The sequence below is a fragment of the Coenobita brevimanus genome, chromosome 57 (genome assembly GCF_032717465.1).
Source record: "Coenobita brevimanus isolate Jiangsu-jjx chromosome 57, ASM3271746v2, whole genome shotgun sequence".
Lineage (NCBI taxonomy): Eukaryota > Metazoa > Arthropoda > Malacostraca > Decapoda > Coenobitidae > Coenobita > Coenobita brevimanus.
In genome coordinates, this window is record NC_137010.1 from 19,734,561 (window position 1) to 19,751,995 (window position 17,435).

Below are 17,435 nucleotides of genomic sequence, written 5' to 3' on the forward strand. Positions count from 1 at the left end.
TGGTCATGTAGACAGAATGGATAACAACAGAGTGGTGTAAAAGGTATATCTGAGTGAATCTGAAGCAGGGAGGAGGGAAGGTAGGCCAAGGTGAAGGTAGACAGATATGGTGGAGAAGTGTGTGAGGAAGAGAGGTATGGAAGTCGGTGAGGCTAAGAAACTGACAAGAGATCGAGCTGGCTGGATGAATGTTGAAAGAAGTGCATGATCAGAGATTTGGCACCCCTTTTAAAAATTATTTGTACTAACTCCATCGGATAAGTTTATGTGAAGTTACAGAATGTGGTGAAAGTGTTTGGCGTATTAGATGCAGCCAGGATTCCTGGGGCTTGAATGATGGGTGAATATAAGCGTGGGGGGGAGGAGTAATATTAGCGACTTTTAGGCATGAGCATAGCGACATTTGCAAATGTGAGTTGGTAATCCTGATTCCTGTACCACTCCAGTCAACCCTCTGCCCACTCTCTGCCTCCACACATGCTGTTTTTTTTTTTTTTTTTTTTTTTTTTTTTGCCATCTGACCCAGCCTAACCATGCCGCGCTACTGTGACTCAGCAAGACGGTGGAAGAGTTTGACCCAGGAGCAGAAGCTTGATGTGATCAGGCGGAAGGAGAGAGGAGAACATAATTGTGCCATTTGTCTAAAAGTGCCAAGTCACGAGTCAGCAATTCGTCTGACCCAGTGCTTCTTATGATGAAAAGGTACCTGGTCATGTACTGCAACTGACGAGAGAGGGTAGAAGTTCCAATCGACCCTATAAACACACACAAACTCTTCAGTTCAAGCTGAGGAATCTTCCTGTGTTTGTGGATACTGAAGTCATTTTTAGGTAGGTAAATCTCCTGGGAAAAATCCCAGAAAATTGCCCCAAAAGGAGAAGCTGGGGCTGGCTTGGGTACCATGTAACCCTTTAACATGTAAACATGTGACTGTATAACGCAGAATTTTCATACAGCAGGAACTGGCAGGAACAATATTCGTGCGTTATGTGAAAGGTGACTGTATGTATATATATATATATATACACTGTATATATACTGTAGTAAAACCTTTACTATAATGGACTAATTGGGGCCTAAGCCATTCCAAAAAATGCGAAATTCTGATAAAAGTGACATCCAGACTTCCTCCTCCTAAACTGGACTCTTTCCAATAGATCAGACATAAGTCTGGATAGCACCAAAGGTTTTTAATGACCTCATCCCATGTCTTTTTCAGTCTACCTCTCACAACCCCACCCCCAATATTAACGCTTCTCATTTTCTGCACCCAATTATCATCCCCCATCCAGTTCACATGCCCAAACCACCTCAATCTACATTTCCTCATGACAACATCAACACTCTAGTCCCATCCTACCTCTTCCATCCAAACCACATCAATCTATCTCTCCTCATCACAACACCAATACACTCTAGTATCATCCTACCTCTCAACTTTTCCATCGTAAACCCAGCCTCCCCCCCCCACCACCACCTTGTATGCAGGGATGCAATGCACATCCACCTAATCAATATAATTTCTGTACATTTGAGCCTGCAAATATCCTCTTCCTTTACAGCTGAGGTCTCACTACCATACAGTATTACATTCCTAACACATGCTGCAGACAAAGATCCCTCAGCACGAAGGGAGAACACTCTCAATGTCAGGAGAGGCAACAGCTCCCTGAGCTTCTTCCAACCGCTTCTCACCCTAGCCAAAGAGCTAGCTCCAGCCCCACCTCCAACACATAACATGTCTCCCAAATAACAAAACTTTTCCACACACTCAAGAGACTCACCAGTAATTTCAATCCTTTCACGCCTGACAATCTCCACCTGCTCTCCCCGACACGCTGCACACATAAAATTAGCATTATTTTGCAGTCCCACTAGGCACATCTCTTATGCACCCACTTATCACAAACACTGCACAAGATGGAATTACTACCCATGCCCTTGTGGCAATTTGCACATGGCCACTCTCCCTCTTCTCTGACAGTTCTGCCACCATCCCTAGATATCATCACTTTTGTTTTATCTGCATTTACTTTTCAGCCTTTGTGCCCCATACCATCTCTCCACTTCCTAAATCTATCCTCTGCATACCTTTTGTTCTCTGCAATCAACACCAAATCATCAACATACAACATCTCCCATAGAAGTCCATTTCTGAAGTCATGTGAGAAGGCTTCAAGTACCATGATAAACAACTAGGGGGCTCGAAACTGACCCCTGATGCACATTAACATTCGTAGAACACTCATCACTGAAATGCAAAGATTAATAAAATAAATGTGTTCTACAGTTTTGCTGAGGTTTTCATTTACATAGTTTTAATAATAACATTCCATGGCATGTTAAATGAATATGTATGGACTCATTGCAGCAGTAATTATTTTCAGTTTAGCAAGTCCCGTTTAATTGTCTCCAGAGTTTCACAAGTAAGAACGTGGTTGGAAATGGGGGACCAAGACCAAACGGTTGGGCATCACTGACGGAGAGTTCAGTGTTCTGAATCTGTGTTATGAAGGAATAAGGGGGATAAAATATGGAAAATGACTTGTTGAGAATGAGGTGTTCAGTTATCTTGGTGTTCAGTTTTTTGGGGTAATGTGCTTTGTTAGTGTTACAGGTTTGAATGAAGATGGGAAAGCTGGGTCTTTGGTTTGGGTATAGTAATGATTATTTTATACTTCCAAATACTGTACTGGGAATGCTACAGTGTAAGTATGAGTAGCTGCTGATGTCTGTGGGGGCGTGGATGCCTTGTGGTTCTGTTCCAGGTGCAGGTTGCTGAAGCCATCTAGCCCTCTGCTTGTGAAGCTCTTTGTGTTCTTGATAATGTTATATGTCTATTCTGGAACGAGGGGGGTTGCACTGGGAATGAGGGAAAAGGAATGCCCTTTCTGAAAGGGCTGTTTTTCAGACTGTGTGTGTGTTGGTGTTGACTTACCTTTGCATAGTGCTTTATGAATATGTTTGCTTGTTCTTTGTTGGGAGGGAGGTGTTGGGTATTGGAGATGATGATGGCAGAGGTCTGGGAAGTGCATGTTTGTAATTTAGTGATAATGTTAACTGGTTCGTAGTGTCAAGAGAGGTCTGCAGAGCGACACTGTTGTTACAAAGGTCTTCTACATTTCCACTTTTTTTTTTTTTTTTTTTTTTTTTTTTTTTTTTTAAATAAAGTTCTTGGAGCTTTCTGATGGTGTCTTGTGTGTGTGGGAAAGGAGAGTTCTGTTTAAGTCTGTCATGTTGTCTTATGAGTTGGGCAATCTCTGGTGTGAACTTTGCACTGCACTGTCTTCTGTTGCCTTGTGAAATGTGGTGTTTGGTTGCATTCCATATGATGATGAACTCTGCAATATGCTTGTTAATGTTGGTGATAGGTGTGTTGTTCATTATGCTGAACTATGATTCTGTTTCTTCAGTGAATTGTCCCCTCTGCTTTCTTGTAGTCTGTGTATGAGAAGTGTGATCATTCTGGTGTGGATTATTTCTAGTGATAATAATTGGGAAATGATCTAGAGTGAGTTTGGGTTTTGTTCACCAGGTGGTGGTGTGTGCAAAGTGTTGGCCAACAGAATGTGATGCTTGGAGAGGTGAGGATGCAGTCTGCTTAGAGTGGGATGAGTGTGTACTGTGAGGTGTCACTGAAAATGTACATGTTGCTGTGTTGCGTACCAATGTCAAGGCCTCAGCAATGGTTTTGATAAAGTTCATACAGGCAGTGCTCTTAGCATTTAAGTCCCCAGCAATGACAGGGCTACATTTCTGTGTTAGAGGGAGAAGATGAGGGTTGTTTTGTGCTGGAACAGTGTGGGAAGTGTCTGGGGGTATGTACTGCATATGTAAAAAATTTTGATTTCTTGTTTGTGACCATATCTGACAGTGAGTGACTGCATTTCTACTATGTCATTATGTAAAAGTGATTGTATTGTGTCTGAAGAGGACTAATGGGTGACTGTAAGTAATGAGGACTCTTCAGTGGCCTTCAGTTCTATCTGAGCAACTGTGAGTAGTGACCAATTTGGGTTGTCTGCTGTATATGTGTTACTTCTGTTTCTGGTAAGAGTGCTACGTGTATCTCACGGTTGTGAAGGAAATGTTTTATTTCTGATGTTTTTTGGGAAGGCCATCAACATTTAACTGCAGTGTGTTCGTGTGTGTTTGAGGAGGTGTGTGTCCAGTGTGTGTGTGCATTGTATGTGCAGTGCTTGTGTGCAGAGACTGAAATGTCTAAGGTTGTGTATGTGGGAGAGCCGCTGGAGGGGATGGGCAGAGTCATGTCTGGCATGACAGGTGTGTTTGTGGGTGTGCTGCATCTGTCACACACCCATGTGCTGTGGTACTGTCTGGCATTTGTTAGTGTTGCACATGTGTTATGGATCCATTCTCTGCATGAAGTGCATTTAACAGATCCAAGTTTATGTCTTGTACTGCTGATGTGTAGGGAGCAAACAGAGCATGTGTATCGTGTTTTGGGACCAGGATTGTTCACGATGTCTCTAGCTAGTGTAAGCAGCAGTGAAATGACCACCTGAGAGTCAAATCCCATAATATAAGAAAAAAAACATAGAGAGCAACTGCTCCCACACAAGAGATGGTGCTCCCACCAAATTGGACCAGAGTCCTCCTTGCGAGATGCAAAGGAAGGATGAGGAGGTTCTGTTCCAGGAAGAAGTTGCATTTGCTTCTCTCCATTCAGGGCAATGGCAGCACCCCAGGAAGGTGAAGTAAACTTCACAAAGTTCCAGTACTCAGACAAATCATACCAGTTGCAATGGAAGTGAAGGGTATGCAGCAAAGAGCCAGTACAGGGTCACGGGCCAGGGAGCTCTCATCACGCAGGGAGAAGTAAACTAGTGACACCTGTGGCACTCGAATGGTCAGCTCTAGGGTTTCATCCCACACTGGATTGAAGCCTGCCAGGAATACAAGTCATATTAACCCTAACCCTACTTTACAATCTACATCATCACTAACCTCATTTTCCTCCCATGTCACCATTATCATCCTACCCCTATTCCCTACAAATAAAATGGGCTGAGTAAGATCCAAAACTATGGGAAGGAAAGCTCAAATGTCAGAGGAGGAGGAAACCAGCTACACATAGTACAAATCAGATAAAAAAAGACTGTGCCACATGGATTTAGTGAAAAAAATATTAATGAACTAAAAAAATTTAAACAAGGAAAGGAACCTTAATAAAGCTGCCTAAATACATTGTTCAAGCAATGAACTGGACATTTTTATTATGCCTAAGATTAATGAAACACAATTCCTTATATATATATATAAAAAAAAAAAAAAAAAAAAAAAAAAACAGTACATCATAAGAATATACAGTATGACTTACCATAACTTGCCCATATAACTGTAATGGTGGAATATCAGACTCTAAAATCAAATGTTATTATTGTGAGGATGGAATGAAATCCCAAAATATAATGAAGGAATGAAAAGTTACCATTATGAAAACTGCAGCGGTGGGCAGCACAAACGAAGAAGGACCTTGCGCAAGCGCAATCCACAGATCACTACGTAGCTCAAGCGCAAGTGTGCAATCTGACAAATATTTAGCTTGCGCAATGTTGCAAGGAGCAAGCGCAAACCATTTGCATATATTTGTGGGAATTACTGTAAAATATTGAGATATTTAAATACATTAGCATACTTACTTACGTATATTTCTTATTATTCTATCTATCTATTGACAGTCCCCTTAATCCCGTAAGCGGTGGCCACTGGCCACAAACAAGCAACAAATCTCCTCCATGTCACCCTGTCCCCCACCATTTCACTGCCCTTCTCCCAGCTCACACCCCCCTTTCTCATATACTTCTCCACTCCATCCCTCCATCTCATCCTTGGCTTCCCTCTCCCTCTCCCCCCTCCACCTCACTCACATACACTCTCCTCTTTAGTCTCTCACTCTCCATCCTCTCCATATGACCAAACCACCTCAATGTGTTTCTCCTAACGCCTCCTATCACATCCACATCCACATTACAACGACCCTTCACTTCCTCATTTGTCAGTCTGTCTCTCCATGTAACTCCACATGCTCCTCTCAAATAACTCATTTATTTCCACAGTTCTCACTCTTGACTTGCGTCCCTCCAACAAGGTCAAAGCTTCACTTCCATACATTAGAGTTGGTATCACAATTCTGTCATGTAGTAACTTTTTCATTCGTGGAAGTTCAACCAGAGGAGTGAGCGGGCTGCGAAGCGGAGGGGAAGGGAAACAAAGGCTGTGACGTTGCCAGTTTTACTATTATCCGCATTTTCACAAGACGTTTTAATCAATATTTCACAAAAGATATACAACAGCATGTGTAATTTATTACAATAATCATTAAAACATATTATTTAAATTAAATATCCACAGCCTAATAAATTATTAGGCTGTGGATATTTGATTTAAATAATATGTTTAAGTGATTTTTGTAGGGAATTGTATTTGCTACTCTTAAGAAATAATGTATTTTTTATTTATTATTATTCACAAATAGTAATAATTTAAAAAATATTAAAATACATTACCTCTGTTGAAGCATTTTCAGAAATGCTACTACCCTCTGTCCCCCCCGCCTCTCTCCAGCAGAACCCTTGCAAACCGCCCGAGCCTCCCCCATCCCTTGTCCAGGCATACGGGAAGCTAACAAGATCACATGTCTCTTGGACTGCGCAGCGCGCAGGCCACAGGATTAGTGCGCAGGCCAGGTGCGCAAGCACAAATTTAGTTGTGCAAGCGCAAATAAATTTGCACTTGCGCACCGGCCTTTTCATGTGCGAAAGCGCAATATTGCGCATGATCTCGTGCGGTGCGCAATGCGCAAACGATATTCACCGGAGCACAATGGTGCACAATTGCGCTTTGCGCAAGTGTTTGCGCACCTTCCCAGCACTAGAAAACTGGACTCTCAGAATACATCACGGACCAATGAAAAATACTGTATTCAATATAGTAGACCACAACTACTCACTACAATGTCCGCCTGACCACAACCCCTCAAACTAACCATTATTCTTGACAACCTTAGTGCGCTGCTTCTGTTTGTCCTCTGGATGACCTCTAACTTTCACCTGAATATATGGGTCAACAATGTCCCCCTTCTTGGCCGAATTGGGTAGATGCTGACCACTAAGGATCGTTACTCGTAGAACCTTTGTGTATCTGCGGAAAATCAGAAAAAGAACATCATCCTTCAAGAACCAACTGGGATTATAATATCTCTATTACTGTACTGTAGAAGTAATGCTAGAATTGTACCCCAGTTAATCCCAGACAATTTTATTCAGCCAAATGAGTCACAGAAGCTTGATAACTTATGTGCTAAGAACAGTTACTTCAGGGTCTTTGTGTACTGTATCTGGAAAGATGCACATATGTGTCTGATTTTATTATGTGCTCAAGTGTTTTATGTCATCACTACAAGGGGCAGTGGCAGGTGGTGGTGGCCATCATCCACATACTGGATGTAGTGCTGCCTTCACCTCTATCATTCTATGTCTGCATCAACCCTCCTCTCTTCCTACTTTTCCCTTACCTTCCTGTCACTTTTTATTACTCTTCTTTCCACTTCAGGTGGCTTTACGATAAGTGACAAGTCTAATGATTTCTTGTAACCCAGGAAATCACTTACAACACTAAGTGGTGACCATATAACCGAACAACTGGGAGATGTGGAGATTACTATGGTGACTCTGTTAAATGAGCAGAGAGACATACATGAAGCATCCACCCAGGAAACAAATCTCCACACTTTTCCACACGCCTTATGGTGAGATGCTGTCAACTGCAAAGGAACATCAGTTCACTGTATGGGATGGCACTGCAGTGGTGGTTGTTTGTCTGTGGTTGATGGGTCTGCTCAGCCAAACAGACTGGGGTTGATCAGCAACAACAACCCCCAGCTTGACGCAATTACCCCGCTATGTTGCATTCATATCAAACTGGGTAGGGCAGTTTCTGAGTGGTGAATGTATGGCAGAGGTTCATTTGGTATATATAAAGGAAAAAGAAAAAAAAATGCTTATGAAGGGTACTGGTGAGTGGAGGAGGGATGTTACTGAAGCAGACTGTGTAGTACTGGGCAGATTTTTTTTTTTTCTTCTTCTTTTTTCCCTTCTGAGATGATGCAAAATAAAACTGCAAGGTTAGGATGGATCATGAGCTGAAGTTTTGTACTGAAAAGGTTAAGAGAGATTGTTCATAACTCCTTTGCAACGAAATTTCTTAGTGGGGGGGGGGGGGAATGCAATAAATAAACTCTCCGACTGATCAGCTAAAGAACTGTAAATCTGTTTAGTTTTGTAATTTGTCCAAGTGTTGTAAAATGAATCTTAAACTGTGCAAGTAATGTCTATGAGATCTGTATCTACTTCCATGATTTAACATTTTACACACTTCTCATATATACAACAGTACTTCTCTTCCTTAGTCAATTTTTAAATCTACCACACACACTTACTTTATTCAAATACTCCATCATTTTCTCTTACACAGTTTCTCCTCTCTTTCTCACACCTGTCACTCAAATCTATAAGGTAAGAAGACTTTTCATGCAACAAGTTCCATGGATTGGGAACATACCCTCACTGCAGTTACAGGGTTCCATATGCAACAAGAATGAAAGTTTGAAAATCAATCAATCAATCTCTCTCTCTCTCCTGTCAATGGGGCTATGAGGTTTCTCACACCACAGAAGCAGTGGCTTGAGAACTATCTCAATCTCTTTCTCTCTCTCAACTCAGTGGCTTCTTCATGCAAAGGGATCAGTGGCTTCTGCATCTCTCTCTCTCTCTCTACTCAGTGGGTTCCTCATACAACAGCATCAGTGGATTCTGCATCTCCTTGTCTCTCTCCCTCTCTCTGTGGGGATAGGATTTTTCACACAAAAGGATACAGTTTGTGATTAAAGAACATATCTGTCATTCTCACCTGTCAGTCAACTCAGTGGGGCTATAGGGCTCTTCACGCAACAAGATCCGAGGCTTAAGAACATATCCACAGCTGCCGTTCGTCCTAAACAGCGCATCATTGTAAAAGTTTGCCTTGTCTTCTGTCTGCATGTTAAGAGCAACTGAGGGCAAGAGGAAAGGTAAATACTAACATCTTCAATCTAATAAAACATTATTTTATTCAAGTTAGGAATGACTTCTATTGATAAGAGGACTAATGATGGCTACATCAACCCCCCAGTTTTGTCTCTCTCCTAAGCTGAATAAAATCATCAAGCAACGGTGACAAATAAAACTCTAGACTGACCAATCTGACATCCAACACTCCAGAAGGGGTAAGGCTTGAGGTTGGACGACCCAGTGCGAGTGCCAAGGGGATATACTTTGGTCACATTGCGCTCAGTGAACTTGAGGAAGTCATCCGGGTTGCTCTCAAACAATCCCTTGGCCTTCGTTTCGCCTATGGAGGGGGTGTGGACACACTTGTCTGTGAAAAGAAGAAATCATCATCACTACCATCGTCATCACCATGACCACCTTCACCATCATCATCATTATCACCACCCTGACCTTTCTTATTTTCTCACCTGAGGATAAGATGATACAGGATCAAAAACACTTGGAATGAGAAAGCATGAAAACTGAAGAAAATAACACTAAAAGTGATATAAATAAAAAAAATAATCTGTATGTGTGGTGGAGGTGCCCATCATTCCCTCACTCGATGTAGTGTTACATTCTCTCTCTCTCTCTCTCTCTCTCTCTCTCTCTTTCCAGGTGACTGTATACTGTGACAGGCCAAATTATCTTCTGCATCCCATGAAACTATATACTGTACAGTAATATGAAGGGTAGTACAGTAACCATACACCCAAATGATGCCTGAGTTATGGCACTCCAACCAGATGATGCCTGTGAGAGTTCCATTAGAGAGATGTCTCCCCCCCCCCCACACATAATGTCACTTGGGCAAGTGAAGCTAAACATTGTTACCTTACATGCTGGGACTGAGCAGCACAGCACCCAAGACCCTACACTCCTGTTTGTATGAGGTAAAATAGGACTGGATGACTGTGATGACTGGCGATGATGATGATGACAATGATGATGATGATATATAAAATTTTACATTCTTTAACAAAGGAAAACTTTTGCAGGCCTTAAGCCTCTGGTTACTTCACTCTCCCTCTCTCTTTCTTACCATATATAAATAAATAAAACTAAAGAAAAAAAATTTAATGTACTACACAGAGTCCCTTTATTTTGGTCCCACAACACTGTATTCCAATGATGCTTTATGTTATCTAATGAAACATTACAAAAGAAACATTACAAATCAAAGACATTTTAAAGAAAATTAAATCCCACCCTCACAGGATGGCAGTTCACATTAACTATATGAAGAGGAGCACTTCACCTGCCCACCAGTATAAGCATGCTTTATATACAGCATAGTCAGTAAGTCACAAATATAAAAAAAAAAATCAATAAAATGTATGACGATAAAGGATGACAGTGTGCCAAAAACCATCAAAACAAGGTCTGTGCAATAAAACAAAATGTAATCCCATCCCTACATTTTTCTCCTTTTAATGGCAAATTCTGGTGTACTGCATGGTTGTTTAATAGTTACACCATTATCATAACACTTTTGGGTGCATTTGTGCTAAACTATAATGAAACATACCTGTACTAGGGCTTAGAAAGAAAGAAAAAAAAGTACAGGGATGGAAATGTACCATTTTATTGCCTCAAACTTGTTCCAATACTTTTTGGCACCAAGGCATCCCTACATCTTCGTACATTTTATGCAAAGTATTGTATACTTGTTTTACTGATTTTTCAAAGCCACTGTGCAAGAAATCTCTGATGGTTTTTGCAAGTTATTTCACTGAAGCATGTCACAGTACTGAAGGGTTTAATGAAGGTTATGACTACTCAGTCCTGTTTGATGAGTCTCTCATGGGTTGAATAAAATAATCTGGAGATATTAACAAGGAGCACTGAGAGAGCACAACACCCACACCCTGCAACTGGTCTCTGACCAAATGTTTGACCTAGCTCTGTGACCCTATGTTTTAGAGATTACTCTCAAACTTTAAATACAGTAATCACTTGATTATCCAGACATTCTGTATCCAGACATGCTTCATATCTGAATGTTTGACTTTGGCTCTATTATGGCAGTATTGGATTTCTTCGTCTGCATCTGAACATAAAATTTTCAACATCGCTGGTCTGGTGACCTATGAATTTTAAAAACTTGTTGGGCAGCCAGCCAGCCTCTCTGGACATGCACAGGTAATGGACTGCAACCCATCAGCAATTTTTTTTTAGTTTTTTCTCATACAACTATAATTTTTATGGTACATGTTACTGAGAAAAAGTTACAGGGAATTTATTTGGCTACATTTTGGTGAATGAAGAATTACTGTAGGTCAATTAGGGATGATTTTATGAACCGTGAAAGGAAATTATGCTCAAGCAAGGCTCGTACCACACTGACTGGGGCAGTGGGGTGACACTGGGTGCAGGGTCGGTTGAGCGCGGCGAAGGGATATATGGGAACGCAAGTAGTGATTTGTTCTCACCCAGAAATGGACGCAAAATCATTCCATAACCAAAAAAACAGGGGCCATTTTGTTCGAAGCAACTGGCGTCGAATGGTAATGAATGGTTGAAATGTGCACAGATGCAGCCTGCATCAAATAGTAACGAGTGCATGGAATTTGCAACGCACCCATAAACACCAAAGGGTTAACTATTTTATCTCTTTGATGACGACAAAGACGACAGCAACAATGATGATGATGATGATGATGATTATAAGGAGGAGGAGGAGTCTGACCTTTGTTAAGAGATTCTGTCAGCCACTAGACTGTACACTAGCTGAAGGCTAGCAGGTTACGATACCTGTCCACCGTTCACTGAGTGGTAAGTACTGTAGAGCACACTACTTTATTAGAATTCTTTTTGCAACCTTTGCCTTCTTTATTTATTTATTTCTGCATTTTGATTGTTTATGCATTGCTTTCTTAGTGTCTAGCATTACACTGGATATTCCCATGGGTGTTTTGATGTCTGAATAACTGAAAGACTGAAGAACATTGCCACAATTTGGAAGGGTACTGTACATGTAGGTTAGGCATAGGCAGGGTATAGGTAGGTAGGGTATTGCTCCACTTCTGGATTTTGTCCATATCCAGATGTACCGATGACTCTATTATGTCAGATAATTGAGAGATTACTGTACTTCATTCTTGCATGACCAATAACCCCTCCACTAAATTTGGTCCAAACAGATCATTAGTATTTATGCTGACCTTGCTGTGACTGACCTATTGTTCTCAATATTAAATGATTTAATCTCTAACATGACTCTAACCAATTAAAAATATATATATATATATATATATATATGCTTAATAAAAGAACTGAAAGTCTGACATTGTTCTGGGCCCTTAAACTTTGAGGATTGTTTTCAAAACTCAGCCACTTCACTCTGCTCCCCTTCTACTAAATTTCACCTAAATCAGAAAAAATGTAAAAGTTAACCTATTCCTGACCAACTGCCTTTGAACTTTTTGGGGCAATATCTGCTATGCCTCCAACCCAATGGAATATGAAATCTCTCTGTGGAAAAATCCAAGTCAATCAGTTTTGCCATTTTAGAGCTAGAGATCCAAGAAAGAATAATAAGAGAAATCTCTCTCTCTCTTTGGGGGAGGGTGTCAGTGCATTTTAGCACATTAATATCATGCTCTTACCTACTTTGAGAGAAGTTTTAGGTACAAAAAAGCATGAGGATTAAGGCAAGATAGTTAGATAAGTTTAATGCCTCTGTGTGTGGATATTACAAAGAACTGCACATCACAACCTCGTTTTATGATAAGAATGCATTTGAAAAAAATCTACTGCATAACAATTTTTCGTATAACGTGTGAATTATAACATGGGTTCAATGGGGATACATTTTTGACCAAGGGTCATCCATCCAACAAAGTCTAAAAACATGTTTCCAACTCTCCTAAACTGGCAGCTATTTCATTTCAAAGTACTTCATTTGATGCTTAATATAAAAAATAATTTCAAAAATTAAATTTCACCACGACTAAGCAGGTAACTTGAACTCTAATACCACCCTATATTGATGACCGAGGTGAAAGGACATCTTGGAACAAAGAAATGACTGTTGCCTTGCATTTTGGTGATTGTATATGCACAAATAGCAATCAGACATCAGCCACTGAGGTTTCGAACAGGGTCATAATAATCATACAAGTGAAAACGCAGTTGTACATGTATGTTGATAAAAGGTCCTAACCTTTAAGTAGCCATATAAGCAATTCATCACGTACCAGTTCATCGAAAACTAGGATCTGTTCTTTTTATTAAGGCTTATGGGTGCATCAGTGCCATCCCTACAGTGAATGTCTACCGACACTCTGATAACATCCCCACAATCCACTCAAATTATGTACTGCTGCCTTCATGTGATTATGCACAAAGTGACAGGCAAAATGGTTTACCACACTGAATGGTAACCTGATGACAAAATAGAAACCTAGTACAGGGTATTCTTGTGGGTTTAGGCACTCCAATCAGGTGTGGCCTATACTGTATGTAAGAAAATACATCTTAGGATGGCTGGAGTTCACTGCCACATAATGCCACTCAGTGGCAAATGACTCATTACTCTCATCTTAAATGTCAGGACTGAATAAACACACATGGATCCCAAAGTTTGGACATACAGTTACTCAGGATATGGTATGGTAATGTCTCCCTATTATCAGACCAACTTAGGAGAAATTTCTGTTTTATAGTGTTTTCACTATGTTCGAATTTACCTGAATACAGTAAAATTATTAGAAAGCACTCAGAGGGTGCATGCCTCTGCCAACGCTATCGCCATTAAAAAACGTCCAGATTTGAATCCCTGGAGATACTGCGAGGAATACATAGGCTCTGGATCCGTCCCCCAATTTAATCAATTGTTCCATGACTCACTGCCCAATCTTCCACAAAATTTTACTGAAATTCATTGAGAACTTTTGGAGATATTGTGCGGGATACATAGGATCTGGATCCGCCCTAAAATTTCGTCAATTCTTGGCCCATGACCCACCCTTCCACAAAATTTCAAATTAATTGAGAATTTTTGGAGATATTGTGCAGGATACTCCGGATCCAGATCCACCCCAACCATTAATAAATTCTTTCTCGGCCCAGGGCCCACTCTTCCACAAAATTTCATTGAGAACTTTTGGAGATATCACATCAACAAACAAACAGACATGCATAGGTGAATACATAACTTCCTCCAACTTCACTGGTGGAGGTAATAATGTACCAAACTGCAGTCCACTATATGTGGTAAAAGTCTGGTGCACCTATGTTATACAAATTCAAATAAAGAGAATTTGAACAAATTTATCAAAAGTAGTATTCCTTTCTTTTTCCCTCAAATATCTGACTTACTTTGATAAAAGAAAATAATGTTAAGTAGTTTTCAGGTGTCTGAGAAAGTCTGATACGGTGAGGATTTACTGTACTTTCACTTCTCCAGAGTCTGAGAAGAAAATATGGGATACTCACAGGTTTCATATGCATCTTGGAATGTCAAGAACTTCTTCCCCTCACAAACGTTCACCACCTCGGCCAGCTCTGGGGCCAATGGCTTGTGTGGCCTCTGGAAAACAACAATCATGTATGGTCCTACATTATCCTTAGTTAGGTGTAAGAACCCCAGTTCCACATAACAGAAGTTCCTAACAAAAGACGTCTCTTAAGTTATTTGATATGATGCTACCCGTGGCACACAATATTCATCCAAGCTGGCACTCTAAATCCATACACCAACCCCATTATGGGAAATCTAGATATAAAATCAATATCTTCTGTTATTCACATACGAAGTTTTTCTTTAAGTACTTCACTCTGGGAAATGACTTGGTAGTCCATTCCCTAAGGCACAGAAGTCCTCCAACAAGACTCATTCATGTGCCACCACTTCAGTGCTAATACCCACTGTCCATACTGAATACAAGCTAGGGTTGTCTAATTGTGGACTGGTGTAATGGTATTTGTAGAGGTGTTTCATTAACGTTAGTGGGTCCTGTGGAAGATCAGTACGGTCTATTTTAACAAAATTAAAACTCATCAAGCTGTTCCTCACATCCTTTCAGAGAGCTGCCAGCTTCTCTAACCACTTATCATTTTCCCACTTGGCCTATACTCTGTTTATATATACTAGGACTGCTATGTCTACATGTGTGAGACATGCAACCCTTCCTTTTACACATTTGCAATTACTGGCCCTCTCTGGGCACTGTAATAAAACCTTAATTAATATGAGTCCAAGTCATCAAAAAAAAAAGCTGCAAACCACCCTATACTTTTGCCCACTATCGATTTTGGATGATATGTGAGATGGCTGTTGTGACCTATAAATGTCATTCTGTATTATCACCCTCTAACTATAGAAAGTTATATTCATGAGAAATATGGTTGTCAGTAATAAAACTATCTATGCTTCTAAAATGCATTTACAACTGTGATGCTTATAAGGACGTGATGATGATTAACATTCACAGTTGAGGAAAGACTTCTTTACATCTTTTTTAAGTTTCCTACTACTCCAATTATTTACTGGTATTCACCATAACTCTTTCCATACATGAAAGCTAAATTATGGATAGTAATATTGCATCCACCCATCCATTATCCAATCCTATGTTGCCCCATGAGGAGCGCAGGAGCCCAGGGCCAGGCAGTTGGTCCCGAACCCAAGATGAGAGTGACCAACCTCACTCATCCCTGAGTGGCATTATGTGAGCAATAAACCCCAACCACCCCTTGGATATAAACATATAAAATTATTTATCACTCATGAGTAAATGTTCAAGAGGCCAAAAGATCTATTCCCTCTGTTCTGCTTCCAGCACTAAAGATGAGTGAATGCTTCCTACACCTTATATAGGTTCTATTTACTGATACTTACCATTATCCTTTTATTATATGAAGGCAGGATTTTGGGTCATAACATCAGAAGTAAAATCATCTTTAACTGTAATAAAATATTTACATAGTCAAAGAAGCAACTCCCAGCACCAAAACTTACCAGTACAAGATCCAAAGCCTTCCATGTATTTAATAATATTTACTATGACTAGTAGTTTTTGTGTCAATCAAGACTGGCACAATGCTTAACCCGCAGCGTCCCGTCGACGTTCTTCCACATCCTCACGTTTAGTCACTGCCAATCCCGTCGACGTACTTTAACGCGCTGCAATTGCAAGGTCCATAATTTTCACAATTTTCAAAATTCGCGCGAGATTTTCGATTTGCCCACCTACCCAAGCCTCCCCTACCTGCCGCCAGGAGGGCAGTGTCCCAGACCCCGCGTGACCCGCGCGCGCCCTTGTCTCGGTCACTCACCTGTTAGCAGTGGCCCAGGTCAGACATGGCACGGAAAGGTCTCTCAGACGACGAAATACAATCCGCCCTGGATGCCTTCACTGGAGATAGTGATTCTCCAATTGATGATGATGTGGTGGATTGAGATTACGTGCAGCCTGAGGAGGAAATTACAAGCAGTTATGAGGAGGTCCCTTCGCCCCGGAAAAAGCGGTATGTCACATATCGTAAGGCAAGGGAAGGCCAGCCTGCACCCAAATCACCTGCACGGACCTCTCTCCATCCCCTAGAGAGAGATTCTGATGAGGACGAGGACGAGGACGAGGACGGCGGCTTAGGATGTGATGTTGCCTCGTGGTTGGGGAAGGAAAAAATCTCACCCCGAGGATCAGAAGGTGGGGCGAGAAGGCAAATAATGTCTGGTCCTAGTGTTTTGTCTGGGGAAGGCGAAAGTGGTGTGGTGGGAGTGCAGGGTGAAAGGGAAAGTGGTGTGGCGGGAGTGCGGGGTGAAAGGGAAAGTGGTGTGGCGGGAGCGCGGGGTGAAAGAGAAAGTGGTGTGGCGGGAGTGCGGGGTGAAAGGGGAAGTGGTGTGAGGGAGGCAGCACGAGCACGTGGTGCACGTAGGCCTAGGGGAGAGGAGGTGGAGCCACTCCCCAGCACATCTTTCGCCCCACAATATTCCCAAACTTCCTCCCCACAGCCCCAGGATGTGGGGAAAGGAAGGAAAGGGAAGGGAAAGGATAAAGGAAAAGGGAGAGGGAAGAGAAGTGCAAGTGATGAAGGGCGCCGCTCTCCACCTCCCCCACCACCCTCACCTCCCCACCCTGACGAAGGCGACGATGGGGACGAGGCTGGAGACGGTAGTGTCTCGTGGAACTGGGAAGATGGGAGTAATTTTACTCCCATCATTCACCCTTTCACTGAGGAGTGGCGGTCTGGTTGCACGGCTCCAGGTGTGCATGCGGGTTCCACTAGGGTGGATTTCTTCCACCTGTTCTTTGGGGAGGCGTTTGTGGGGCGCATAGTGGAACAGACAAACCTATTTTCACAAACACAGCGCCGTGA

General features: G+C 41.6%; 1 protein-coding gene across 1 annotated transcript in view; it reads right to left on the minus strand.

Moving 5' to 3' along the window:
• The window catches only part of LOC145402111 (1-phosphatidylinositol 4,5-bisphosphate phosphodiesterase delta-4-like), a 218,529-nt gene that overhangs the window by 2,943 nt on the left and 198,151 nt on the right, over positions 1-17,435 (minus strand). The window contains exons 13-17 of the mRNA XM_080274229.1: positions 14,550-14,643; positions 9,259-9,438; positions 8,932-9,073; positions 7,010-7,164; positions 4,758-4,907 (exon numbers count right to left, since the gene is read on the minus strand). Of these exons, the coding sequence (XP_080130355.1) occupies positions 4,758-4,907; positions 7,010-7,164; positions 8,932-9,073; positions 9,259-9,438; positions 14,550-14,643 (721 nt within the window). The remainder of the gene's footprint in view (positions 1-4,757; positions 4,908-7,009; positions 7,165-8,931; positions 9,074-9,258; positions 9,439-14,549; positions 14,644-17,435) is intronic.